This window comes from Nyctereutes procyonoides, unplaced genomic scaffold, assembly GCF_905146905.1.
Source record: "Nyctereutes procyonoides isolate TBG_1078 unplaced genomic scaffold, NYPRO_anot_genome, whole genome shotgun sequence".
Taxonomy (NCBI): Eukaryota; Metazoa; Chordata; class Mammalia; order Carnivora; family Canidae; genus Nyctereutes; species Nyctereutes procyonoides.
In genome coordinates, this window is record NW_026575140.1 from 21,030,155 (window position 1) to 21,057,398 (window position 27,244).

Here is a 27,244-nt window from a genome sequence, read left to right on the forward strand (position 1 = left end):
TATCTGCTTCCAGATTTGTGCCATGGCAGCCCCATTGTGAGGAAGACGGACTCGGGGGAGAAAGGGAAGGTCAGGGGTCTGGCCACGGGGCTGGGGCTACTCGTGGGGCTTTGAATCACTTTGTGGAGTGCTGTGCCAGCGTCTGGTTAGTGTTTTCCACAGCGGCCAGGTGGGAAACCTACACAGCCTATTGTTCATGACCATGTCTGGGGGGGTGGGGGGCAGTCACACCCCGAGTGGTCTGAGCCAAGGCCCCATCTTCTAAGGTGAACAGGCAAGGGCCTTTGCCTCAGGAACCGAATCCAAAGTCTTTCCCTGCTGCCTGAGGATGAGCCCCAGGACTAATCTTAAAGCAGCTCTGCCCTCCAAGCACAAAGATGGTAGAGGGGGGGCCAGGCTGGAAGGGACCAGGAAGGACCAGCAGCAAAACCCCGTGTGTGCTATAGCTATAGCCACCACCCCCTGCCCACCCCGGGATTAGGGTTTTTCCAAGGAACCCCAGCAGGATGGGTAGAGGAGAGACACAGACCTAAGACACCAGTTCGCGGGATGTAGGGCCAGCCAGTCCACAGTGTTCAGGGCCAGCCAGTGGGCTGGAGGCTCCAGAGTGCATCCCTCCTTCCCGGGGATCCCAGGCCTTTCTCTTAAGACTTCAATGGATTGGATGAGGCTCACCTACATTACAGAGGCAATCTGTGTTATTCAAAGTCTACTGATGCAAGTGTTAATCTCACAGGAACATCTAGTCTGGTCTTTGACCAAACAGCTAGCCACCACAGCCTGGCCATATTGACACACAAAAGTAACCCTCTTGCCCAAACTGGCTGCCTAGGGTGAAGGAGGGCAGAGTGGACCCCTGCAGCTCCCAGGTAAAGTTCAGATTCCTCGGAAGGAAGATGTGTGGCCTGGGGTCGCTATCCTCCCTTCACAACCCCTGCAAGTGATAGCGGAGCTAAATGAGGGGACACACACACATCCTCCCTACAAAGAGATTATCTGGGGGGTCTGCCTGGAGAGGAAGCCATTCCTGCAGGGGTAATACCCACTCAGCAGCTGCCAACGCTTGATAACTCCTCCGAGGGGCAGGCCAATTCCTGCCACCTGTGCAGCCTGGTGCACAGCATGGCTCTAAGTCAGGGGCATCTACAAGCATTGTCCTTCCCCTGAAAAATAAGAAGAACCAGGGTTGATTGATACCTACAGTAACAATATCAAAAAGTACTCTTATCCTTAATAAATACCATACAGAAATCATTAAATAAAATGCCATACAAAACAGCCCAAGGTGGATTGTCAACATAAAAGATAAAATAATCCATCGGGGATTAAAAACAGGGAGGTAAAATCTTACTATACAAGACACAAAATACTAATCATAAAGTAAAATGGATAAATCAGACTATGCAACAGAAATGTAAACCTTCTTTTCAGCAATAGATAGACTAGAACAACGTTAAGCAGCTTAGCTTGATTCCCATTTATAGAACACTCACCCCTCAAGGGCAGAGGGACAGTCACCAAAATAAGAATAAGAAAGAGCAGCTACCAGTGAAGTCAAAGATTTTGGATTTTGAAAAAAAATAAAATCAAAAGCTAGTTCTTTGAAAATATCAACAAAATGGCCAATCTTGCTAGAGGTCTATTAAAGGGAAAAAGATACAAATTGCCAATATTAGCAAGGAAGGTGGTAGGTCACTCAGCCACCTCAAGATATTCTGACAGTAATACTAAGAATCTCATGCACATAAATTTAACAAGTTAAAGGGAATCAACCCTTGAAAACCACAAACTACCATAACACACTGAAAATGCAGTAATCAGAGTAGTCCTAGAACTCACAATGACAGTGACATAGTTAAAACCATTCCCCAAAAAGGTCTTATGACTTTGAACAATAATCCAGAAGCAAGTTAATGAAGAAAAGATGATCATTTCAATAAATGGTGTTGGAACCATTAGACATCTACTCCTCAGAGAGCCACCCTTGACTCAGACCTCATGTCTTCCACAGAAGTTAACTCAATGAGCCACAAATGAAAACACAGAAGAAAAGGAGGGGGAAAAAAATCTTTGGGATCCAGGGTTAGGCAGAGTTCTTAGGTATGACCCCACAAGACCATCCCTAAAAGATATGAAAAACTGAATACCCTCTAGTGGAATTACTGGATCATATGGTAATTCTATTTTAACTTTTTGAGGGAACCAAAGAAAATGAAAACACTAATCAAAAAAGATATATACCAAAAAAATTAAAAATTAAAAGATATATGCCCCCTATGTTTATTGCAGCATTATGTACAATAGCCAAGACATGAAAGCAGCCCAGTGTCCATCCATAGATGAATGGATACAGAAGGTTTGGTGTGTGTATATATTATATATACACAATGGAGTGTTAGCCATAAAAAGAATGAGATCTTGCCCTTTTGTTTTTTGAGAGAGTGACTGAGCATGTGCCTGTGCAGTGGGGAGGGGTGGAGAGAGAGCGCGCATCTTAGGCAGGCTCCATGCCTGGCACTGAGTCCAACGCAGGGCTCAATCTCACCACCCTGAGATCATGATCTGAGCTGAAATTAAGATTTAAACACTTAACCAACTGAGCCACCCGGACACCCCGAGCATATTACTCAGCTATAAAAAGATTAAGATCTTGGGCCACCTGGGTGGCTCTGTCGGTTAAGTGTGGGACTCTCAATTTCAGCTCAGGTCATGATCCCAGGGTCCTGGGAACAAGCCCCATGTCGGGTTCCCTGCTCAGTGGGGAATCTGCTTCTCCTCATCCCGCACATCCTCTCTCTCTCTCTCAAAATCTTAAAAAAGAATGAGATCTTGCCATCTGCAGCAACAGGGATGGACTTATCAGGTATAATACTAAGTGAAGTAAATCAGAGAAAGACAAATACTGCATGATTTTGTTCATAAGTGCAACTTAAAAAACAAATGAACAAAGAACAAAAGAGACAAACCAAGAAACAGACTCTTACCTTTAGAGAACACACTGATGGTCACCAGAGGGAAGGGGTGTGGGGGACGGGGGAGACAGGTGATGGGGATGAAGCACTTCGCATGATGAGCACGGAATAATGTACAGAAGTGTTGAATCATGATACTGTAAAGCTGAAACTAATACCACACTGTATCTTAACCATACTGGAATTAAAAAAAAATTTTTAGGTACACTGACCTTGATGAACACTGAGAAACATAGAATTGTGGAATCATATCATACATCTATGACTAATATAATGCTAAATTATACTTGAATAAAAAATAAGTGTTTAAAACTCCAAGGGGGGGGGAAGAAAAATGATTAATTGAATTCCACCAAAAAATCAAAATATTTTGTGCAGGAAAGTCACTATTTGAGAGCATTAAAAAAAAAAAGACTGGAAAACAAATATTTTCAAGTCACATATCCCAAAATGGACTTTAACCCAGAATATTTTTCAAAAACTTAAAATTTAACAGTAAAAAAAAAAATAGGAAATGGGCAAAAGTCTTGAAGTGAGTCTTCACCAAAGAGGACATGCAGATAGTGCAAAAGCACAGGAAAAGATGTGCCACCTTAGCCCACAAGGAGATGGGCTACACACCCACTAAAATAGCTCAGAACACACCAAGCATACTAGGTGCTGGCAAGGACGCGGAGCACCAAGAGCTCCTACACGGTGCTGGGGGACAGGTGCGTGCCATGGCCACTGGAGAACAGGCTGACCGCATCCTGTCGGGTTAAACACAGCTTAGCATGTGACCTGGCAATTCCGCTCCTAGGCACGGACCCTTACGCACACACAAAAATCTGTACATAAGTGCTCGCAGCAACTTCACCTGTAAGAGCCAGACCTTAGAACAACCCAAACATCTTTCTGTGGGTGAAGGGACCGGGAGTGCCACACGACGGAGTACCAGCCAGCCATGAGAAGTTGTACCCAGGATGGGTCTCTTGGGTCTGTCTCATGCTGAGTGAAAGAAACCAGTCTTCCTGGTTATGTACCAAATTGTTCCATGTCCCTAACATTCTCTAAGTGACAGGGTGACAGAGAATGGAGGGGAGGCTGCCAGGGTACAGGGTTAGGAAGTACGTGACTATATGTGGGGGGGAACAGAAGGGAGTTTTGGGGGCGATGGAACAGTTCAGGTCAACAGTAGTGATGGTTCTGTGAATCCACACATGTGATAAAGTCTTACAGGACTGAGGCCAGGGGACCCCTTCAGGCTACGCTCAGACTCGGTGATTCTCTAGAAGGACTCCCGGAGAGAGGCTGCCCGGGAGCTCTGTTCTTGGAACACCCCCAGATTCTGCCTTTTAGCTGCTTCTGACCTGCATCCTTCCCTGTAATAAGCCTGACCAACAGTACAATGGGTTTCACTGAGTTCTGTCTTTTTAGCAAATTGTCCAATCTGAGGGTGGTTTGGGGAACCCTGAGCTAGTAGTGGGTGTCAGAGGCTTGGGCAAACATTGCCAGCTGTAGCGCCGCACCTTAGCCTTGACATTGCCCAAGAGCAGATGCAATGGAAACACTGGCAGCACTGTCCCAATGCCAGTGTCCTGGTTTAGGCAATTGTGCTGAGTAGGGAAGATGTTTTCATCAGGGGAAGCCGGGTGAGGAGTACACAGGAACTCATGGGACTCGTTTTGCAACCTCTAGGTGGATCTAAATTACTTCAAAATAAAGTTTAGAAAAAAAAAAAAAAACACCAGACTCAGAAAAATTGAGCTACAATCTACCAGGCAAACAGCACATGCTGCGGTGACACAGTTACTGTCAGACAAGATTAAAATCGAAGCCAAAAGCATTAGGTGAGAGAAAGAATATTTAATGAGATGTAGTCACCAGTAAAATTGACCGAGCCTACACATGCACTAACACAGCATCCAAATTCATAGGGCATCGTATGAAAAACATAGGAAAACATACAGAAAAGTCCGTGGGAGACTAGCAGGCCACATGTAAGGACACGACTAAAATCTCAATTCTTCTAATCACTGTTCAGCAAATCTGAAAATCAACACCACCATTTGTAGGAAAATTGTCCAGCATGCCAAAATTTTAGAACTCTTGGGTCTAAGTGGTGATTGGAATAAGAACTCCAGAAAATCTAGAAGCTGACCATGAACGCACATCTGTCACAATTGACAGGGTACTGCCAAGGAAGGCGGAGCTCCAAGAAGAAAGTAATACCTCCATGTATGTATTTACCTCCATTCTTCTTTATTGAGTAATTTGACAACTCAAATTTGAAAAAGAAACGGACACATGGGAGGAGATCCTATAAAAGCAAAATTAACTAAAAAAAACAAAACTAGTACAACATAATGTAGGAAAAGGGACAGCAAGTTAAAACCCACAACTACAAAAAATTTCACATATTTTGGTCAATCCTATGTAAATTAATTTGAAGGCTTACATAAAATGAAAAACTTATCAAGAAATTAAAAAATCATCAGAATGAACCCCAACAGAGATTTAAAACCACACAGATGATAAAAGACATGGATGAGGTGATCAAGAGTTCACCCCTCCTTGCCCACAAAACCAAAAGTTCCCGATGAGTTTTACCCAAACTTTAAGGGACTTTCATTTGCTTTTTTTCTAGATCCTGCAAAGAAGAGAAGTTCTAAATTATTTTTCTAAGGCCAACACAATTTAAAAAAAAATTTAAAGATTCTATTTATTTGACTGAAAGAGAAAGAAAGAGAGAGAAAGCACATGTGCACAAGCAGGGAGAGTGGCAGGCAGAGGGAGAGGAAGAAGATTCCCCACTGAGCAGAGAGCCAGATGCGGGACTTGATCCCAGGACCTGAGCTGGAAGACAGACTCTCCACTGACTGAGCCACCCAGGCATCCCAGGCCAGCATAACTTTACAACTAAAGCCTGATTTACATAAAATTAGACCCAACAAAACTACAGACCAACTCATTTGTACACCCAGCTACAAAAGTACCAAACACGGTCCAAATGAATTCACACATTCGAGTGGCAGTTAACATACACGTGGCTCAGTATCTGGAGCCCTACTGATTTGGTATTCCTTATGAAAAAAAAAAAGAATCAGAAAACTATGGATACTAAAAAAAATAAACCACTTTTTAGAAAATTCAACATCTGGACAGAAACTCAACATAAATACAAATACTTCCTTTACATGAGTATCTATCTGAAAAGCCAGCATCCTGCTCCATGATCAAAGACTAGACCTGGGGCACCTGGGTGGCTCAATGGTTGAGCATCTGCCTTTGTTTGGCTCAGCTCCTGACCCCAGGGTCCTGTGATCAAGTTCCACATTGAGCTCCCCACAGGAAGCCTGCTCCTCCCTCTGCCTGTGTCTCTGCACACCTCTCTCTCTCTCTCTCTCTCTCTCTCTCTCTCTCTCTCTCATGAGTAAATGAATAAAATCTTAAAAAAAAAAAAAAAGACCAGACCCATTTCCATTAAAGTCATGAGTGGGAAGAGTGTGTCACTGCTTCTGAAATTTGAAAGTATTTGCTGATATAATCCATCAAGAGAAAGAAAGAAAAAGTCTAGAAATTGCAAAAGGAGGGAAATTATCCTCATTTCCAGATACGTCACCATAGTAAGTGCAACTCAACATGTTGTATCAGTTATAGCTCAGTGACGCTGGAGAGAAAAAAGGAGAAATCACCAGAGCCAAGCATACAGCTGCACTGAGCCCGGGGATTCACAAGAAATGTTCACTCCCAGTGCTACCACCTGCCCTTAAGGACGCCTTCCAGAGGATTCTGATGCAGACCCAAGGTTGAAAACCCCCAGACCAAAGAATTCAGCAAGGCGGCTGGGCACAAAACTAGGTAGAAAAATCAAGAACCTTCCTATGTTCAAACAACCATCAGGGGGAAAAGTCCAGGTACGGTGCCAGCAGTAACAAAATCTATGTTACAGACTTGGACGTTACCATCCTTGGGGGCAGGAACCATTCACACCTGCCAGGTATCAGCTCTGCCTACACGGATCCACATTTAATGCTATCTCTAAAATGCAACCATCAAACTTTTCAGAAGGATTACCCAAGATCAGAGAAAATAAACAGGCAAGCATGGGAAGGAAAATCCCAAAACAAATAAATCATTGGGGAATAGCTCTTAAACCTTTTTATTGTAAAACTCCAGAATTTAAAACATGAGGCAGAAACTGAAGTTCATATAGAAATTCAGGGGATGAGAAAACAGTCCTCCCTTCCTCCCCTTCTTTGGGGTGAGAGGAAGAGAAAGAATCCCAAGCAGGCTCCATGCTCAGCGAAGAGACCAATGTGGGGTTTGATCTCATAACCCTGAGATCATGACCTGAGCCGAAACCAAGAGTCGGAGGTTTGACCGAATGAGCCCCCCAGGCGCCCCAAAAGCAGTACTTTAAGTCGGTGGAAAGAAACATTCTGTTTAATATATAAAAGATATTGGAATTTATTTGGGGGGGAAAGATAGAGGTACATTTTAAAATACATTTTGAATGGACCAAAATATAGAAGGAAAAATGGAAAGCAGAGAATCAATAAAAGCAAGCATGATTTTTTAAAAAAGATTTTATTTTAAATAAGGGAGAGGGAGAAGCAGACTTCTCCACTGAGCAGGGAGCCGAACGGGGCTTGACCCCAGGGTCTTGGGATCACAACCTAAGCCGAAGGTAGACGCTTCACTGACTGAGCCACCTAGGGGCCCTGATTTTCTTTCTTTTTTTTTAATCACAGTGGGTAAATAACCACAAATATCAGAAGCCTTAAGAGGAAATGCTGTACTTCTCCCTCTGCCTGTGTCTCTGCCTCTCTCTCTGTGTCTCTCATGAATAAATAAATAAAATCTTTTTAAAGGAGGGGCGGGGAATGCCTGGGTGGCTCAGGGGTTGAGCGCCTACCTTTGGCTCAGGGCGAGATCCTGGAGTCCCTGGATTGAGTCCCACATCGGGCTCCCTGCATGGAGCCTGCTTCTCCCTCCTCCTGTGTCTCTGCCCCTCTCTCTCTGTATGTCTCTCTGAATAAATAAATAAAATCTTAAAAAAAAAAAAAGAGCAAATGCTGGTAAAAAAAAAAAAGGAGGACAAAAATGCAAAATTTACAAATAGAAAAATAAGGTCAAAGTGGGAAAAATACTTAGGACACAAGTTAAAAACTATTTTGCTTCATTCAAAAAAGCACTCTCGCAAACTGGTAAGAAGAAAACCCACGCCCCAGAAAACCAGGTGAAGGGTAGGACACAGATGGCTTTTGAAAAATGAAGTGGTTCACGGTCACTCAGAGAAAATATCGGGTCCGCACAAAAAAAAAAAAAAAAAAAACAACTAGGTTTTAACACAGTATCGGTATCTTTATGGCAAACAGGCATGGTGGTAGGTCAGGAGCATAAACCGAACTCAGGTTTGCTCATTTCTCAGATCGAAGCTAAGCAGCATCTTTTGATCCAACAATTCAACTTCTAAGAGTTGATTCTTCCCGACAAAAATCACACCAAGACAGACACCCAGGGGCCTGTGGCAGCAGTCATGACGTTCCCCAAACCACGGAGCATTCGCACCACAGGGCACTGCGCAGTCCGTGAGGTCAAAGGGAGACTGATGGGTATGTGTGAAGCCACCGTGACCAAGAACAAGCGGGGCACACACCAGGGTAGAGTGCAGAAGACACACTCATGCTGGGCGTGCAAGGGGTCCCCTCAGGCAGGAGTGGTTTTCTCATGAGTGGCTTTGCTCCTTGGGAAATAACACAGCTAGAGGAAGATTTCTCTTTGAGTTCTAGCCTTCCTATTTCAACTTTTTTTTTTTTACTATACACCATGTTTTAATAAAGAAAACATGGCAGGAGGAAAAGTAACAATAGCAACGTTTGCCCCATAGACCCCATCCTTTCACTTCTTCCTTCCAGCACTTTCTGGAGCCCTCAGTGGTCTTCACTCACAAGGAAACCATTGGCCCTGAATTCTCTTTTGTTGCATCCAGTAACAAACTCCTTACTGTTAAAACCAGCACTGCATGTGTCCCAGGCCCGGGGGAGGGAGGCTGGCCAGGTCCAGTGGCCCCCGCTGCAGTGACACCCTCCACAGATTTGTGCGCTGAGAGGTCCACCAGGAGGGCTGCACCCCTGGGTTCGCGTGCACCTGGGCTGGGCCCCCGCCATTCTGTGTGTGAACGTGCCATCTGGGGAAACAGGTGCCCACTGGTCCGCTGCCCTCTGATGGGAACCAGCACGAGGCAGAGAGTGTGCCCATGAGCAAACGCGAAGCCTCTCCGACAGCCAGGAACACAGGCGACAGCAATGGTACTTAAGGTACAGATACCAACAGACTATTTCTAGTGAAGTATTTACTTGCATTTTTATCAAAAGAAATTCTGCAATAGATGGAAGGTGCAGGACCGACCTAATTCTTTGGATTTATGGTAAGGATACCTGAGGATCCTCACACCTTATATCCGCTGTCCTATCAGCTGAGAGGAAACATACAACCTCAACGAGCAGCTTATTAAAAACCAGCTTTTTAGAAGGAAAATCAACCATGACTAAGTCCAGATAGGTCAGGCTGCTGCCCCTCTGCCTACTGTCTGGGGACACACTTTTCTTTTGAAAGCTAACTGCAAGGCCTTCTGCTCAGGATGCCGCTAAGGGCCAAGTTTGAGGAGCTTCCTGGGAGAAAATACAGTACCTGCAAAATGCAAGCAGCTAGCTTTACTATGGCTCGTGATCAGGCAAGTTCTGTAATAAAAGGCTGCATTGTCCTCAGATCTGCAGAAGGCCAAAGTTTATAGCGAAAGACCCCAGAAGGGAGGCATATGTCTTAGAGACGAACCCACAGCTCCAAATGCGAAGGAGGGACTTCTCATGGAGGGGTGAGCTTCTTCCGGCCCAGCCTTGAACACACACCCAGGTCATCGTCTGCACGCTCAGATCACTCGAGTTGGTTTAAAGGGAGTCTCTGCTGTCAAATCACCCCTCAGCACTATGGGGGGCCACCTGGCCAGAGGGCGACACCGAGGAGGTGGCGCCAGGGTCAGGAACCCAGGCCAGTACTGTCAAATTACTCACCACTAATCCACACCACAGGACGTGTCAAGGCTTCCGATTTACCCACATTTAAATTAACAACAGAACCACCTGGAGCCTCTGTAGATCATGGCACGGACTCATTTCAAAGCAGCCGAGAAAGGCAAATGTGGAACCTAATTACAAACACCTATAGAGGACCCCCGCCACCAGGACACCTGTTCTCTGCAAAGCCTTCAGCTATTCCTCCTATTAATACAGTTTAGGCTTTTATATAAACCTAGAAATGCCACGTCATAGGAAGCTGCTCCCAAAAGCACAGAGACTCACATCCCAGTGCCTCTGCCCTTTACCAGTTGGAACAGGACATCGAGGCACTTTTTTTTTTTTAACTGCAGTGGCTTGAGCGGGGGCCAGGTGACCCGCCCCCCCAGCAGAGTCCTCTCCTGCGTGGCAGGAATGCGCTTGCCCATCAGACACTAGCTCCAGCAGAGGTCTCAAGCATCCGTGTCTTCGGATTTCACTGACGAGAAACGGACAGAATACAAGGATTAAGTTGCTAACTGACACTCAGGATTTCTGGGAGATGCGCCCACAATCCACATACAGCATCAAAGCAATTTTACTGTGTTCCGATGCAGCACATCCAGAACCACCTGGATGTGACCAGTATAGTCCTATGTTGAACACGTGAGATGGGGAGGGGTCCGCAGGCTGCGCTCCATCCAGGGGGCCAGGGGCCAGCTCTCGGGAGGCCCAAGCTCAGGGGGACCTCCTCATTCACCATCCGGGACGTCCCGGAGCCCTTCGCTGTGGCGACTCCGCCCACTGGCCTCCAGCAGGATCCGGGCCTCAGGATTCTTGTCCAGGACACTCCTGCTGCTCTTGGCCTTGGGAAGAAGGGAACCGCGGTGAGCGTCTGCCCAACAGGGATGTCATGCTGGTTTCAAGCTCGTGATGGTAGAATCAATGTCCTCCTGCCGTCACGAGGAAAACACACTGGGGGCTCTGGCACTCTCACTGAGGTGCCCCTTGCCCCCCCCGGGTGCTGTCGTTGGGAGGTCACAAGGTGCAGAGGGTCCAAGAATAGCTCACTGCAGAACCTCGGAACTAGGAGGAACCCCAGACCTTCCTCATCTTGTAGACGGGCCACTCACCTGCCAGGTTCCCACCTAGGGCAGGGCCCTGCTTTACTAAACCCCACAGACCCCGACAGGACTCCCAGCCCCACTGCGTACCCAGCAGCATCTCTGTCCAGCATCAGCTGCTGGGACCAGACTTAGGATAAGCTACGTCCAGAAGGAAGAGTAAAAGGGGAGCATGGAAACAGCGGAGCCGTGCCCCCCAACTCACCTGCTGCAACACCGGGGCATCCCCCACTCCCCACACCTCCATCTTCTCGAACCTGAAGTTCTCCTGGGCTGACAGCTGAGGGCTACTGTACGTGGTACACTTGGGCTTGGCCTTGCTGTGTCCTTTCCCGAAATCCACATCGATCCACAGCCCAAAGTAATTATGCTGGCCTCCCATGCCCTGTGGGGGGAAGAGCACGGCATCTCCTCAGTCTCTGACGCCACTCAGAGCCCGCATCAGCCTCCGGAACCAGACTGGCAGGAGGGCCGCTAAGAGGTGGATACGGTTTTCTTTCGATTTAAAAAAAAAAAAAAAAAAACTGGAAACATACAGAAGAGGCTGCAATGTAAACATCCCGTCTCAAGCTACTAAAATAAATCACTGAGGTGTCCGGATGCCCACCCCATGGCTCCTTCTCCTGAGGCTACACTGGCTGGGAGCACACGTGACAGCAGAGGACAGAAAAAAAGGATTCACGGATGCCTGGGTGGTTCAGTCATTGTGTGTCTGCCTTTGGCTCAGAGCATGATCCCAGAGTCCTGGGATCGAGTCCCACATCAGGCTCCCTGTGAAGAGCCTGCTTCCCCTCTGCCTATGTCTCTGCCTCTCTCTGTGTCTCTCATGAATAAATAAAACGAAGAGAAGAGAAGAGAAGAGAAGAGAAGAGAAGAGAAGAGAAGAGAAGAGAAGAGAAGAGAAGAGAAGAGAAGAGAAATTGAACTCAGACCAGGGCCTAGAGATTGGAACCATTAAACTAAAAGGGGAGAGGTCAGCACCGATCCTGACCCTAAAAACCTGTATCCGCCCCACTCTCCCCGCTCTCCCCACACAAGGGTACTTGTCTTACTCAGCCCAGGCTGACCCTGCAGGGACAAGAAACGGGGAGCAGACCCTGGGGCGACTCACACCCAGTGTCTCCACCGCCTGTCACACTAGGCTGCGGCCAGCGAGACAGAACCACTGTTCAGCCTCCCGATGACCTTCCCCAATGCCACCTCCACCGCTGCCTTCTTGGGCCCCTGGCAGGATGGGGACGGAGGCTGAGCAAGAGACCAGAGCAGAAATGCTGACTCTCAGGGCTACTTCTCCCTCGGGCTGATGACTGGCGATTCCTGAGGACCTACTGGGGACTATATTCCTGAGGCCACCCAACTGCCCTTTCTGGGAGGTGTCTGGGGCCCTCAGATGGCCCCGCAGGAGCCTACAGTGAGCCTGGGAAGGAGCACCGGGGTCCCCTCCACCCTGACAAGGTGGACCAGCCTTCCTCTACAAGCACAGAGCTGGAATTTCCCAAAAGGCACTTTGTGCTAAGCAACAGAGAAAAGGAACAGGCTAGGGTGCTGGCAGGAGACCCACTTCTCACCCACACAAAGCCGGCTCAAAGGTGTGGGTGGGGCACAGGCGGGAGCATCCATCCCAGCACCCCTCCCCATCATCTTCCTCCCATGGCTAAGTCTCCAGGCTGCAGACAGAGTAGGTGGGAGGTGCACCCACCCTGACGGGAGCCCCAGTCCTGTGAGTCACCCACTGACAACTCCTGATGGGCCTGGGGAGCCCAAATCTGGGCTCCAGTCACAAAGGCCACAGGAAAAGTGGCCAAATCCACCATCTGCACCCAAACCATGGACATGTGTCAGCAGAGCCTGACCTTGCAGGAGAAAATTCTGTCCCAGCTGTCACTGGCCACGGCACGGAGACCCAGGCAGACGGAAGTGAATGGCCCAGGCACAAAGCCAAGGGCCTACAGCTCCCCCCACGTACGGGGCAAGTGCCAGGCCGGGCGTGGGATGGACCCCATTGTGGGAAGGACACCACAAAGGAGGGGCGGCCCCTGGTCTCCCTGGGTTCTTACCAGTCCGTTCGGGATGGTCTGCTGCCTGTGATTCAGGTACATGTAGTGGTCGTTGTAACCCGTGGACGTGTACACGGCCATGTGGGGGGAGATGGAGAACAGGAAGCAAGTGTCATCGCCTGAAAGTGACCAGAGTGCAGACAAGCACGCATCAACGATGCCCGCCAGCCAGCGGCAGCGTGCCCGAGCTGCCTTCCCACACAGCACCAGTTGGCACAATTGTGGGGACCTGGGCCCCTTGCCCGGCGCTCTAGAGAATGTCTGCTCAGCCCGAAGCCGTGGGTCTTTGCACTGCGGCTGCAGAAACCTAAGCAGAAAGGAAGGGACTCCCCGTCAAGTCTGCAAGGTTAGGATGGCTTCCAGAACAAACCAGAACAAAAGGACGGGAACCACTGAGGGCTGAATATTGACCGCATCTGTGATGCGAGGCTGCCCTCTGCTGGGATTCTGCTCTCGTGTCTCAGGACCGCATGGGCTCCAGTCTGAAAACCTGCCAATGGTGGTTTTCCACTGACCTTCGGGGAGACTAATACTGCTTCTTAATATCCTATTAAGCCCACAGAGCCGGCCTGCAGTGAATACCAGAGAGCTGGGAGAGGCGGCCACGCGCCTGTTAGGACAACTCTCAGATGTGTACCCGAGTGCAGAGCCTCCAACCTGGGGGAGGATGCCTCATTCATTCCCCCAGGCCCCATGACAAGGAGGGGGGCTGCAGAAGCAAGTTAACCCAGCAGGACTGAGACTCGGCCCCAAGGAAGCTCCCTGGGCAGGCATCTGGGAACTTGGATTTGGGGAGGGTCCCCACTCTCAGCACTGGTAAGAGGGGCTCCCTGTCCTGACACGGTTTGTGCAAACGACGTGGTTGATGCAGAACATCTGCTTCCATCCCGGGACTCTGGAATGTGCACATGAGGCAGAGGGTGCTCTCATGACCAGCCCCCAGGAAAACCCTGGGTGTTGAGTCCCTAACGAGCATCGCTGGTAGACAACACTGCTGGGGAATTGAGTGTGTCCTGTGTGACCCCTGGGAGAGGGCTCTGGAAACTGGCACCTGTCCCTCAGCTGATCTTGTTTTGTGTCCTCTTGCTGTAATAAATCACGGCCACGAGTGAGACTGTAGCCTGAGTCCTGCAGGTCCTCCTAGGGAGTCGCTGACATGTGGGGGGCCTTGGGGGTCCCGGACACAGTGGGGAAGGGCTAGTAGCAGCAACTGGATTAAAGATCTAGAACATTCTGAAGTCTTAGAGAAAACCAAATCCTAGAAACAACAGGATCTCAGAGATTCAGCTCATGATTCCTTTCATGCAACCCAGGCAGATGGCCACCCTGCTGCTACTAAAATCTCCTGAGTAATGTCACCTCTGCACCTGGACACAGCCTCCAGAAGCTTGCCTAGGAGAGGGAAGGTGTGCATAGGTGTGCAGAATGACAGAGGACACTCAGAGTGCACACAGCCCTCCTGTGTTTAGGAAGGCTTCCTGGAGGAGGTGACATTGGGATGAGTCCTAAAAAGGAGCTGGTCATGCAAACAGGTCAGGGGGGAGAGAAGAGTAGCATGTGCCAAGTCTGAGAATGAATCACAGCCTGCAGGTAGCCTTGGGGAGACTGAGCACGGAGCACCAGACGACAGGTGTGGGTCATGAGGCCAGAGATAGGAGGCGCACCTCCAGCGGGCAGCATTCACGGGTCTCAGGAGAAGAGCACAATGTCACACATGTTGGGATGTGGTGAATGGACTGGAGGCGAGATGCAAACCAGGAGGCTGATAAGGAGGTCCCCACAGCAACACCGGTGGGAACTGTGTGGAGAGATGTGGGGACGGAACAGAGGACCCTCTGGTTCAGACTCGCAGTCCCTATTCCTGAGGAGCACATGGCATTGGTCTGTCACAGCTAGGAACAAAGCCAGTTAGAGGATTAACCACTTGGCTCCTGGGCACGAGGGCAGAGGTACATCGGGTCTCTCAGCCTCTGGGAAATGCCCCCATCTCACAGGTGGGGAGACCTACTGAGGACCAGGCTTGGGCAGCCAGGACCACACCCAAGGCACATGCGGGGACATCAGACCCTGGGAAGGCAGGTGCATCTCTGGGGAGAACAGCCCACTGCCCAGGAGATAAATGATCCTTTAAAAATGTTCATCAGAGCACGTTTCTTTAAGGAAGGGGAAGAATTTGCTTCAAAGACTTTCATCCAGTGCATTGAAAGTCACACGATGAGTGTTTGAATTGCAAAAAAAATCACAGGTCTGGAAAACCAGGGCAGAAGGGAAAGCAGGACACAGCAAAGCAGACGCACTTGCAGGAAACAGGCTGTCCAGGAATGAGGGGCGGCCCATGACGAGAGACATCCATCGGACAGGAGCGGCTGAAGCACCCACAGCCCAGCCTCCCCCGTGGCCTGGACCCACTATGGTTTAAAATAATGCCTAATGCCAAGCCGCTGCCTCCTCACCTGACATCCAGGGTCAGGAAACCTGTCCTGTGTGCCTTCCTCTGTTGCCAGAATCACCAAAGAAACCCCCAATGCACTAGACCACACAAAGCAGCATCTCCTCCTCCTGTCCTCCCGACCGTGTCCAGGTGAGCACCCCAAAGAGGTGGAAGAAAGCCTCTGGACACTGCGCCCTGGGTCGGCTCAGGGGTTCCCAGGCAGCAGCCACAGGCCAAACTCTTAATGAGCACCGTGCTACCGCATGTGGTTTTGGGGACCAAGTCTCACCTTGAAACTGAGGCTTGACCTCCCAGGAACAGGATGCAAACCCACCAAACACATGGCCATCATGGTCCTCAACCAGCACGATGCACGGGCCCTGCTGGGTGATGTGCCCACAGAGCTGGGTGAAGCTGTGCCCGTGAAGCTTGGACGAGAAGAGCAGACGCCAGCGGTGCCGCTGCTCCCTAGGCAGGTGGGAGTTGATATAGATGACCGACAGGATGTCCAGGACACTCTCAAACACCCTCTCCTGGTCAACGTGACGCTCAGGGACAAGCGTGGCCAGATCGAGGGGCAAACGCAGGAGAAAGCCTCTGTGGATGACCACACTCAGAAACGTGGCTACATGGGGGACCCTGAACACCCAGGCCTCGACCATGGCTAGGTCACACTCACAGTCCAGCTGCTGAGGCCCCGGAAGCTTCTCACCACCTGGGGGAGGAACAAACACAATCGGTTTGGCCACTGCATCACCTGACATCCATGACCCACACCTGTGCCGCCCAACATGTGAGCCACGCGAGGTCCTAAGAACTTGACATGTGGCTGGTCTGAACAGAGCCGTGCAAGTATCAAATAGACACCCAATTTCAAAGTTTTGGCATGAAAAAATAGGTGTAAGAGCTCAATCACTTTGTATTGATTACGGATACTGAAGTATGCTTTGGATGTATTATAAGTAATTCCCCTTGTTTCTTTTTACCTTTTTTTTTAAAATTGTATTTATTTATTTGAGAGAGAAAGAGAGAGCACAAGCAGGGGGAGAAGCAGATGAAGAGGGAGAAGCAGACTCCCCGCTGAGCAGGGAGCCCAACGTGGGACTCGATCCCACAACTCAGGGATCATGACCTGAGCCAAAGGCAGATGCTTCACTGACTGAGCCACCCACGCACCCTTCTTTTTACTCTTTCAATGTGGTTACCAGAATATTTAAAGTTTCACATGTGGCTTGCATTGGTGCCTGCACGGATGTCAACAACTCAATGTCCACATCTATCTTTTGTCTCCTCTGCAAGCTGCAGTGCAGAGGCCCAGGAGACAGCCAGGCCTCACCCGTGGGCCCGGCTCTGAAGCCTTAAGCAGGTGTTCCTGAGAGCCACACCAAAACCACCCTTCCAGGACTTCCACCCAACACCGCCATTTTGAAAGGACCTAGAAGTGTGACATTCTCCAGGCAAGTCAGAGTAGTGCCTGGTAACTTATTAATCACCCCCCACTGCCACTGTTTATCTGGGGAAAAAAGTGTTCATTAACTATGAATTGTGCTTGACCCCCTCTTATAGTCCTGTTTTCTATCTCTTACCCACCAAGAAAGGAGGTGACAGGATGGTAATACCAGAAGGCCGACTACTGATATTTTTACGTATATTATGTTATTCTCCTACCAAGTTCCAAATTTATCACTTGATTTTTGACATAGGACCTCTTTCCCAACTGGATTTTAAAATCCAGCTTTACAGGGGCACTCGGGTGGTTCAGTTGGTTAAACATCTGCCTTTGGCTCAGATCATGCTCTCGGGGTCCTGGGATCGAGCCCTGAGTCAGGCTTCCTGCTCTCAGGGAGCCTGCTTCTCCCTCCATTCCTCGCTCGTGCTCTCTCTTGCTATCTCTCTCTCAAATAAGTAAAATATAACAAGATAAGATTTAAAATCAAGCTTTACAATAAAATAATGCTTTTATAAAACAAATCTACTTTGCAAAGAGATTCACCATAGGTATTTTTAAGTCCCACATAAATGCCAACGTATATGCTTTCTCATCCAATGATAGCAGAATACACATTATTCTCAAAGGCACATGCACACTGACTGGAACAGACCACACATTGGTGCATGAAGCACACCTCGGTAAATTTAAAAGGACTGAAGTCATACAAGGTATGTTCTTCAACCACAGTGGAAAGCAATTATAAATCAACAACAGAACTGTTGTTGGGAAATTCACAAGCACGGAGAAGCCGAGTAACATGCATCTAAGGAACCAAGAGACCAAAGGAGGAATCACAAGTTAGAAAATACTGAGAGGGATGAACACATAGACGCGACACAACAAAACTTACAGGGTTCGACTAAAGCAGTGGTTAGAGGGGACCGTATAGCCGTAAATCCCTACATAGAAAAAGAAGAGGGATCTCAAATCGATGACCGACCCTCCAACCTTAGGAAACTAGAGAAAGTAGACCAGACTAAATGTGAAGCAACCAGGAAGAAAGAAGACTAGGGTGGAGAGGAAGGAAGTAACCGAGAAAAACCACCGTATCGAGTTAACTCTCTGAAAACATCCACCGAAAGCTCATAGACCTTCAGCTAGACTGATCAAGAAAATAAAAGGTCTCCAATGCCTAAGATCAGAAATGAAAGTGGGGACATCACTACCGACCTTGCAGAATCAGGATTACAAGGGACACTCGGAATGATTACGTTAATTTATGCATCTTTGTGAATTTCCCAAATGCCTCTTGTTACAGATTTATAATTTCTTTCTGCTGTGGTTGAAGAACATTGTACGATTTCAGTCCTTTTCAATTTACTCTGAGGCATATTTCATGGCCAACCAACTAGATAATCCACAACAAATTTGGAGGACTCATGTTTACGGATCTCGAAACTTCACTATAAGCTCACAGTGACCAAGACCACGTGGTAGCAGTCTACGCGTCAAGGTCTCAGTGGGTGAGCACACAGGGCACTTGCCTCGAAGGTCCATCTCGGAGAAGAGCTGGGCAGCTAGCACTTGCACCCTGGGTGGGGGACCCAGGCCTGTCTTCGGGGTCCAGCCTCTCAGTTCCTGTCTGTAGCTGAGCACATGCACCACAGAGCCAACCAGATCCTCTGTAAACTGCAGGACCACAATTTTCCCATTAGTGACATTTCTACTTCGACTCATGACCTACATCCTATCAACACAGGGAAGGGGGCTTTATCTTTTCAATGCCGACCAACGGGCCACAACATGATTAGAGATGACACTACTTAGGTGGGTGTTCAAGCTCTATTTCGCCAAGGCCTCTGTCCAGGAGTCCTGACCTCACCAGTGGCCTAGGGACCCCAAGGGAGCATCTCCATGCACCTCCACTAGCTGCTTCCCACCTCCCCCAGCACACCAAGGCTGCGTGGCATGGCTGCAAAGGGCCCCGTGGCCACTCTACCTTCTGGATTTCTCTTGCTTTCACAGGACCTTCTGTGGCAGAAATCATTTTCAGGATCATAAGACTCTTCTCCTCAGAGTTTCCCTTCAACAAGTGGGACATGGACATTGTGAACTGCTCGCGGGAGATGCTCTCGCTGGGCCCCTTTGCCTTCCCCATCAGGTCGACCCTCCGCATGCCATCATACAGTCTGGTGACCATCTCCAGGGGAAGAGCTTCCCCAATGTGGCTCTGTTGGGGACAAGTGGGAGAGAAGGCTGGACAGGGTTGAGCTACATGTGGTAAGATTGTAGGGAAAGGACCAGGGACCAAGACAGAGCACAGCTGCTCCCGGATGCTTCCCCCAGCACTCAACCTTCCTACACCCCAGATGTATCCCCTCCCCTCCACCCAAGGGCATCACACCACCCAAAAAACACACAGGCCTGACGTGTCTCGGCTTGTGGCTCATCTTGGCCATCAGACTCTTCCATCCTACCCTCCAAACCTTGCAGTCCCCCGCCCCAAACTGGTGACATCATTCCTGTCTCTGGCCACTGCTGGCTCTTCACTCTGCTTATGCCTTCTTCATTCTAGACTAACAGCTGCCACGTGCCTGTCCGAATTTATTAACATGTGGAACAGATGTCTGTGCAGAGCTTCTCTAGAGAGGAGCCAGCTCTTCTTACCCAAGGTCTTTGTGTTTAATATGTATTTTTACTTAAGCTTTATTTAAATTTTAAATCTAGGGGATCCCTGGGTGGCTCAGCGGTTTAGCGCCTGCCTTTGGCCCAGGGCGCAATCCTGGAGTCCCAGGATCGAGTCCTGCGTCGGACTCCTGGCATGGAGCCTACTTCTCCCTCTGCCTGTGTCTCTGCCCCCCCCCCCCTCTCTCTCTCTCTCTCTCTATCATGAATAAATAAATCTTTTAAAAAAATATAAAAATAAAAATAAAATTTAAATCTAGGGCTGCCTGGGTGGCTCATGAGTTGAGCATCTGCCTTCAGCTCAGGTCCTGATCCTGGGGTCCTGGGATGAGCCCCACATTGGGCTCCCCGCAGGGAGCTTCTCCCTCTGCATGTGTCTCGGCCTCTTTGTGTCTCTCATGAATAAATAAAATCTTAAAAAAAAAAAAGGAGTACCATAAAAATTCTAGGCATCAAACACAAATTTATCTAAAGGCAAGGTACACTTGAGACTGTGGTGACCAGACCCAGGAACTCCGCTAAGGCTGCCTATCACCCGATCTCAGAGGGAAATCAGGGGACCAAGGTTTAAGAGATGGGACATGCAGGGCTGGCCCCCTTGGTTGATCTCAAGTTAGAAGTGTCCCCCAAAATACCGTACTACAAAGGCCGAACCACTGCAACAGATCCCACAGCCTGAGAGGCAGAAAAGGCAGACCATGGGCCCTGTACAGAGAATGAGCTGCGAGGTGCTGCCGTATGTGTGACAGACATCGACACAGAGCCGCTTCGGGCCTGGGGCCACAGTGTCCAGCACCAGCCCAGCACCGCACACTAGCTGCCACCTGTTGCTCTTGCCTTTAGCGCCTTCAGAGAGAAGGATCGGGGCGAGGTGTCTGAGCTGTGCTTCTCCGATGACAGAGCATCAAACAGTCTATCAATCTCGGCCTGCTCCTCAGGGAGAAACTGGGAACAAAACTTCTGCCCCAACTGGCTTCTGACGTTCCCCATCCCTCCTCGTATCCGGCACAATTCTCTGCGAAGGACACCAAGTTAGAGAGGTCAAAATGCAGTCGTCATAGAAGAATAAATGTTGCTAATTATACAGGGTCAGTTGATCCATATTGACTTAGCTGCAAAAGGCCACCCGAACTCATCAGAGCTAAGTCATGGAGTTGATGCAAATCCCGTGGGAAAACCAGCCCCCAACCTCGGGGTCTCCCCGGGCATGCTCATGCCTGCCAAGCAGTCTGGACTTATTTGAAAACACAGTTCCTACCGTAATGTAACTAAGAAGTAGAAAAATTAGTATGTTAATCTAAATACTCCTATTTTCAAAACCTCACTTGAAAAAAGTCTATAAGGCTGGATGATCACACATGTTGGAATAAAATCGACACCTTGAAAATACGACCCACAAAGCAAACATGTGACTGCACAAGTTTTTTCCTGGGACCCTGGCTCTGCCCCCTGCCAGCTGTGCGGGCTGGGGCAGGCTACGGAAACTCCACGCCGCCACGTCCACCTGTGTAAAATAGGCATCATCATGCCCTCCACTGGAGTCAGTCAAAGCAAAGGGCTGAGACGGTGCCTGTGACCCTCAAAGGACAGTAACAGAGATGGGCACCCGGGGGCCTCGTCCATCGTTACAGACCTCATTACAGAAAAGGGTCAAGTGCAGTCAGATCCGGGAGTCAAACAGAAAAGCACAGTCAGAGACGAAAAAGAAACGTCTTAAGAAGCCAAGTGCTAGGACTTGTTCCTTCTGGAAGTCCTTAGACTTCACCTAGAAGCTGACATTGGTGAAACTGCTGGAGAGACGAGCACTTTCTCCCACCGCCCAGGAGGGTGCATCCTCCCACCAGGTCAGGGCAGGGCACAGGGAAGGGGAGGGCAGGCCATCCCAGGCCTCCCAAGACCTGGCTGATCGAAACCCCAAAGGGAAACGGGGCACGGTTCGGATTTTTCTTCCTTCCTCTTACTGAAGAGAGATTCCCTTACCATGAAACTAACCACTTTAAATGAACCACTCAGCAGCATTTAGCGCATTCACGGTACTGTGCAACCCCCACCTCTACCAGGTTCCAAAACATCCTCGTCACCCCCAAGGAAACCTCGTCCCTATTAGTGGTCCCCCTGTCCCCTCACCCAGCCCCTGGCTGCCACCAATGTGCAGTGTCCATGGGTGTCCCTGTTCTGGACATTCTGTATACACAGAACAACACAATCCGTGGGCTTGTGGGCCTGGTCTCTTTCCCTCAGTGTCTGGTCTTCGAGGCCCATCCACGCCGTGGCACGTCAGTACTCCATGGGGCTGCAGGAAACTGGTAAATGGCAGCCCGCACTGGGTTTACCATTCATCTGCTGTTGGAAGTTGGGCTGTCTCTCCCTACTGGGTATTACGAGTCGGGCGGCTACAAACGGTGTACCTACACTTCCTCAAGTCCCTGCTTTCGCACTGCGGGGTACATACCCGGGAACCGAGTTGCTGGGTCATATGGTGATCGGATACCTAATTCGTGAGGAGCCACCAAACAGTTTTCCATTTTCCATTCCCAGCAGCAAAGCAGGAGGGTTCCAATTTCTCCACACCCTCCTCGATGCTACTATTACTTCTCTATCTTCTTTTATTCCAGCCCTCCTGGCAGGGGGGCCCATCTGCCCCGCACAGGAGGACTCCGGTGGGGACTCAAAGAGGGACCGCAGTGCACTTGCAAAGACAGCTGGAGGGGGGCTCACACAGCCTGGTTTGGGGCTGCCCCTCACAGCCACCTGATCCAAATGCTTCCACTCCTCGAGTTTCTCAGCAGCATGACGGCCAAGGAGAACCTCCAGCCCTGGGCTCAAGGGCCAGCCTGCGGGAGGCTCTCCTCGTCTCTGAAACAGACGGGGCCACACCAGCTGGTGCCTGGTCCTCTCCAGGGGCACGGCCCAACCAAGCAAACAGCTGACGGTGTAGGACCCAAGCCATTGTTACCTGATTTTTGATACCCACTGACTCGGAAGGAGAACAGCAGAGTGCAAAGCAAAGGGACAAGCAGCTACTATTGTCACTGACGTAGCTGTGAACAGGGTATGTTCTACGGACCGCGAGGCCGTGCTGTCGGCACTGAGTGTGCCAGAGCCACGCCCAGAGAAGCCGCACGGGAGAGGTCTATGCCCGCCAGCTGAAGACCAGCAGGGCTGGGCTCAGGGCTCAGGGCTGCCCTCTAAGCTGCTGCGCAAGGAGGCTCGGGCACCTGGGGCTGAGGCCTGCCTTCTTAGAAGGCTCCCACGAGGGGTGCTCAGTCTGGACTGGGCTGGGTACCCCTCGGTGACTGGGTGTGTGCATCACTTTTCTCGCAGAAGCACAAAGAACAGAGGAGCTAAGTCATCACTGGGAGGAGCCCCGCATGTTCACATCTACCAGGAGGCCCTCCTGCCCCCCGAGCCTGCACAAGACCTGACCTTGGTCTGTACGGCGTGGTCTTGCTTTTGTTTTGTCCTGTCACAGCTTCCCATGTGTTGCTGGTAAATCACTGACGACTTTAGCTAAAAGTATTTAGATTCCTATTTCCCCACCCCCACCAGGGAGATTCAAGACTCAGAATCTGTGTTAATTTGTCAAGTCACTGAAAAGCTTGTCATACAATGCTCCCCGTGCCCCTAATCTTGTTATTCTGTCCAAGCCCTGAAAATGGTAGATGTATAAAACTGCACGCTAATGATTCTATTATTCATTCTCAGATAAGGTCCTTCCTGCCAAAGTTCATGGACTTTTGCACTTCTGGAAAACCCGAAGGTGTGTGACCTGACGAGGCCCATGACTTACCTAAACGGCTGGAAGGGATGAAGGTCTTGCCAGCACCTGGGAGGGGAAGGATTTGAGATGTCAGCCCAGCTTCATGTCAGAACTGGACTCTTGGAGGCATGTGGTCCACTCGGGGCATCAGACTCTAGTCCCCTCTCTGGCTCAGAGGCCCTCACTTTCCACCTCCGCACCCCACCACCCTACTCAGCCTTTGGGTTCTAAGACTACTCGATATTCCTGACTTTCCTAGGACTGACGGTTGCCTTAACTGAAGTAGAGCACGGGCCCCTCCTCTCCAGCTCCACTCACCCCTCCAGGCTGGCTTACTTGCCTCTTTAATCTGAAAGTCACAGAGACTGTGTCTTACAACCACCTGCCCAGCACCTGGGCAAGCCAGTGCTTGCAGGCTCGATGACACGTCTGTCCAAAGCCTGTGGTGTCCCTGGCCGGCCTGTCAGGAAGACTGGCCCATTCTCCCACTGCCTCATGGGCTCCAGTGTGCAAATTTCAGGAGGCCAGCCTGGCCCAGGTCCTGAGAGAGGCCCAAGTGCTCCCCCAACAGACCGGCTCTCAACCCCCATGGCACTCAGGCCCCTTGGACAGTGCCACTTGATCTACCACCAAGACCCATCCCCTACCCAGGGACAGGCTCCAGGATGCCCTCATCTCTGTATCCCATGGCCCAGCAGGCCTGAGCCATGGCAGGGCCTCCACACATGCGCTTCCATGTGCTGAACCATCCCACCTTGAGGAGGAAACAAACCCAGAAGCCACCAGGAGAGCCAGCAGCACAGGCGGGATGTCCAGCTGATGCCGCCTCCGGCCTCTCTTCAACATTCTGATTGCCTTGCCTCCCAAATCCTCAAATCCTGAGAAACATTCCTCCCTGCTCAAAACCAAGGAATTGCTCCACCAGGGCGATGCCAGCCTCTCTACGGGGGACACTGGGAGCTAAAAGGCAACCAACATTTAAATCCCCTCCTCCAGAAGTTTCCACATCCCAGAGGAGGGAACACTGCACGCAGGGGTTGTGCCGCTCAGGGACCACCAGGCCCGCCCCCTCCTGCACACTGGCCCTTCTGCTTTATTCCTGCAATAAGCAACTCAGCGTCCCCGGGGCCAGGCCCCGTCACAGGGAGCCAGCAGACACAGAAGCCTCAGGCAGGTGCCCGCCAGCAGAACGGTCCGTCTGACTGTCCGACGGGGGGAGAGACAGACAAGGCAGGAGTCAGGGGGGATCCAGGTGAGAACACCGGAGTCAGGAGTCGAACACATCCCAAGGGACACATTTCAGGTGGGTCTTCGGGCACCCATGGGTGGCTCACCCAGGAAGTGAGGGGCGGCATGCACATAAGGGCATGGGGTGCAAAGCAAGATCCCCGAGGTGAGGTCTGGTGTGCAGAGGGGAGCCAGAGACTCCCCTCAGCTACCCCCACCCAGCCACCCCCACCTCCTCCTCCCACCCACTAGAGCTTGTTCCTCCAGTGTTGTCTGAAAACACAGCAGCAGGACACAGCAGCCTGGCCAGCCCTCCTGGGGCCGATCACTGTGAGGAAGGAACAGGGCAGGGCCAGCTGCCAACCCAGAGGACAGGCGAGGGGCAGACCAGGGTGGGCACAGGGGCAGTGCCAGGAGGAGACCCTGGGCAAGGCCCAGGAACAGGGCACATGGCAACACAGGTTTCTTGAGTAGGAAGGAGAAGGGTGAGCAGCAGCCTCGGGCAGGAGCCATAGGCCTGGAGTCACGGGGGTGGGGAGGGCAGCAGCCTCTGAGACAGGCCCTGCCCCCTGAGTCTCTGTTCTTGGGGTCTGCAGAGCGCTGCAGAGGGGACATAGCTGCAAACAGTTCCAAGGACAGCCCCACATCATTTGCAAGAGCCCGGCAGGGCAGGATGAAGGATGGCAATGGTGCCAGTTGTGTGTGTGTGTGTGTGTGTGTGTGTGTCTCCACCACCACCACCATTAGAGCCTCCATCACTGGGATCCTGCCAGAAATCCCTTTAATCAACTCTGGGGAAGAAATGAAGGCCTTGGCTGCATCCCTACTCTTCCCTAAATACAACTTCCTGAACTCTCTGTCCCAGGCTACCATCCCAGGTGTACCTCCCTACGTAGGACAGCTTGTTTTCTTGGCAAGCTGTGCACAAAACATCCCGACGCTGGCCTCAGCCTTCTGGAGGTTACGTATACCAAGTCCTCCTTCAGGAGGCCACACCCCAATGCGACTTTAAGATTGCTTATGCCAGTGGCTCTCAACTGGGGGTCATTTTGTCCCACCAGGGCACATCTGGCAGGGAAACCTGTGATGCTGGCATCTAGTGGGCAGAAAGCGGGAGTGCTGAATATCCTAGACTGCAGAGGACAGCCCCTTCCCCAACAAATTACCTGGCCCCAAACGTTAGTAGGGCTGAAGGTGACAAATTGGGTTTCCGGGATGTGTGGCAGTGGGGCAGAGCTCAAGGGCCGGTGGCACCGAAGTGCACAGATAATCCTCAATGCTTGCTTCTCGGCACAGGGGCGCTGGGCTCTGAGGTTACTGCGTGAGCAAAGATGCGCAGACCCGAGTTCGCTAAGGCTTTTCCAACTTCAGGACAGTGAAGCAGAAGAGATTAAGGCGGGTTAATTAGGGCATTTAATTCTGCTTTCTGGGGTCGGTCCCGGGTTGGAGACAGACGCAAGCAAGGCAAGTCTGAATCCCTGCCCAGGAAGGAGGGAAGCAAGGAGGCCCCTCAGGGCTGGGGCAGAGCCAGGGGCGGTCCTGCTGCAGAGCGAGGCTGCGGTTCTGGCTGGCGTCCTGGGACAGCTCCGTCCTCAGGGCCGGCCGGCCGACCTCGGGGTGCCCTCCCCTCCAACCAGCCGACACCCAACTCCATCCTGCCAGGGGTCGCTGTCGTGGCAGCACCTGGCCCTCAGCGCCCCCTTTCTGGGGAGAGTCCAGCCCCCTCATCTGGACGTTGGGACGTCAAGCCCTGTTGACATCCCGGCACCAGAAGCCCCTCTGCCAAGGGTCCCTCGGGCGTGGGCCTGCCTTCAGGCTGTACAGTCCCCGCTCGCCACAAGGTGCTGGACTGTCCTGCTCCTGCCCTGGGCCGGCGTCCCCTCCTCCAGGGAGCCCACCGGCTCGTCCGCAGGGGCGCGAGCCCTGGACGGCTTTCTAGGGCTCTCCCCGAGGTGCCGAGTTTAGCCACCTGCTCCGCTTTCCTGGGCAAGGCCTGCCACGCGCAGTCAATACAAGACGCCCCCAACGCAGGCCGGCGCAGCCCCCGCCCCCCGCCTGCTCCCGCGGGGGCGCCGCAGCTCTTCCCGGGTCTGCAGCCCTCGCTGCCCTGCTCTTCCCCGGGGCGGGGCGGGGCGGGCCGCCACCTGGGGACCCTCTGGCCTCGACCTCGCGAAAGGAGGGGACGCGGGCGGAGTCTGCGGACGGACCCCTCCCTCCCTCCCTCCCTCCCTCCCTCGCAACCGCCTTCCCCCCGAGTCCCACGTCGCCCGCCCGGGGCCCAGAGGAGGGGCGGGGCCCAGGCCCACTCGGGCACCGTGCTCCCCGGGTCCGGGCCACCGCGCCCACCCCGCCTTCCCCGCTCGGATGCTACCTCTGGGCCGCCGGGCGTGCTCAGCTCACCGCAGCCCCAGGTCCCAGCACCCAGCACCCAGGCCCCAGGCCCCAGCACCCAGCACCCACCGGAACCCGCCTGTCCGGATGCCGGCGTGGATTTTCCCGGAGCAGCCAGGGGACGGCAC

General features: G+C 51.3%; 1 protein-coding gene across 6 annotated transcripts; it reads right to left on the minus strand.

Annotated features, from left to right (window-relative positions):
- Positions 1-4,215: 4,215 nt before the first annotated feature.
- MEAK7 (MTOR associated protein, eak-7 homolog) lies at positions 4,216-27,244 on the minus strand. 6 transcript variants are annotated; one of them, XM_055306241.1, is made up of 10 exons: positions 27,097-27,177; positions 25,892-26,090; positions 23,529-23,564; positions 20,576-20,753; positions 19,053-19,283; positions 18,598-18,742; positions 15,911-16,336; positions 13,191-13,309; positions 11,339-11,518; positions 4,216-10,875 (listed from the first exon to the last, which is right to left on the minus strand). In XM_055306241.1, the coding sequence occupies exons 4-10, from the start codon at positions 20,726-20,728 to the stop codon at positions 10,762-10,764; spliced, it is 1,368 nt and encodes a 455-aa protein (XP_055162216.1). In that variant the 5' UTR covers positions 20,729-20,753; positions 23,529-23,564; positions 25,892-26,090; positions 27,097-27,177; the 3' UTR covers positions 4,216-10,761. The 6 variants fall into 6 exon arrangements, with proteins under 6 accessions (XP_055162216.1, XP_055162217.1, XP_055162219.1 ...); XM_055306242.1 differs by having other exon boundaries at positions 25,892-26,042; positions 27,097-27,171; XM_055306244.1 differs by lacking the exons at positions 25,892-26,090; positions 27,097-27,177 and adding an exon at positions 27,186-27,244.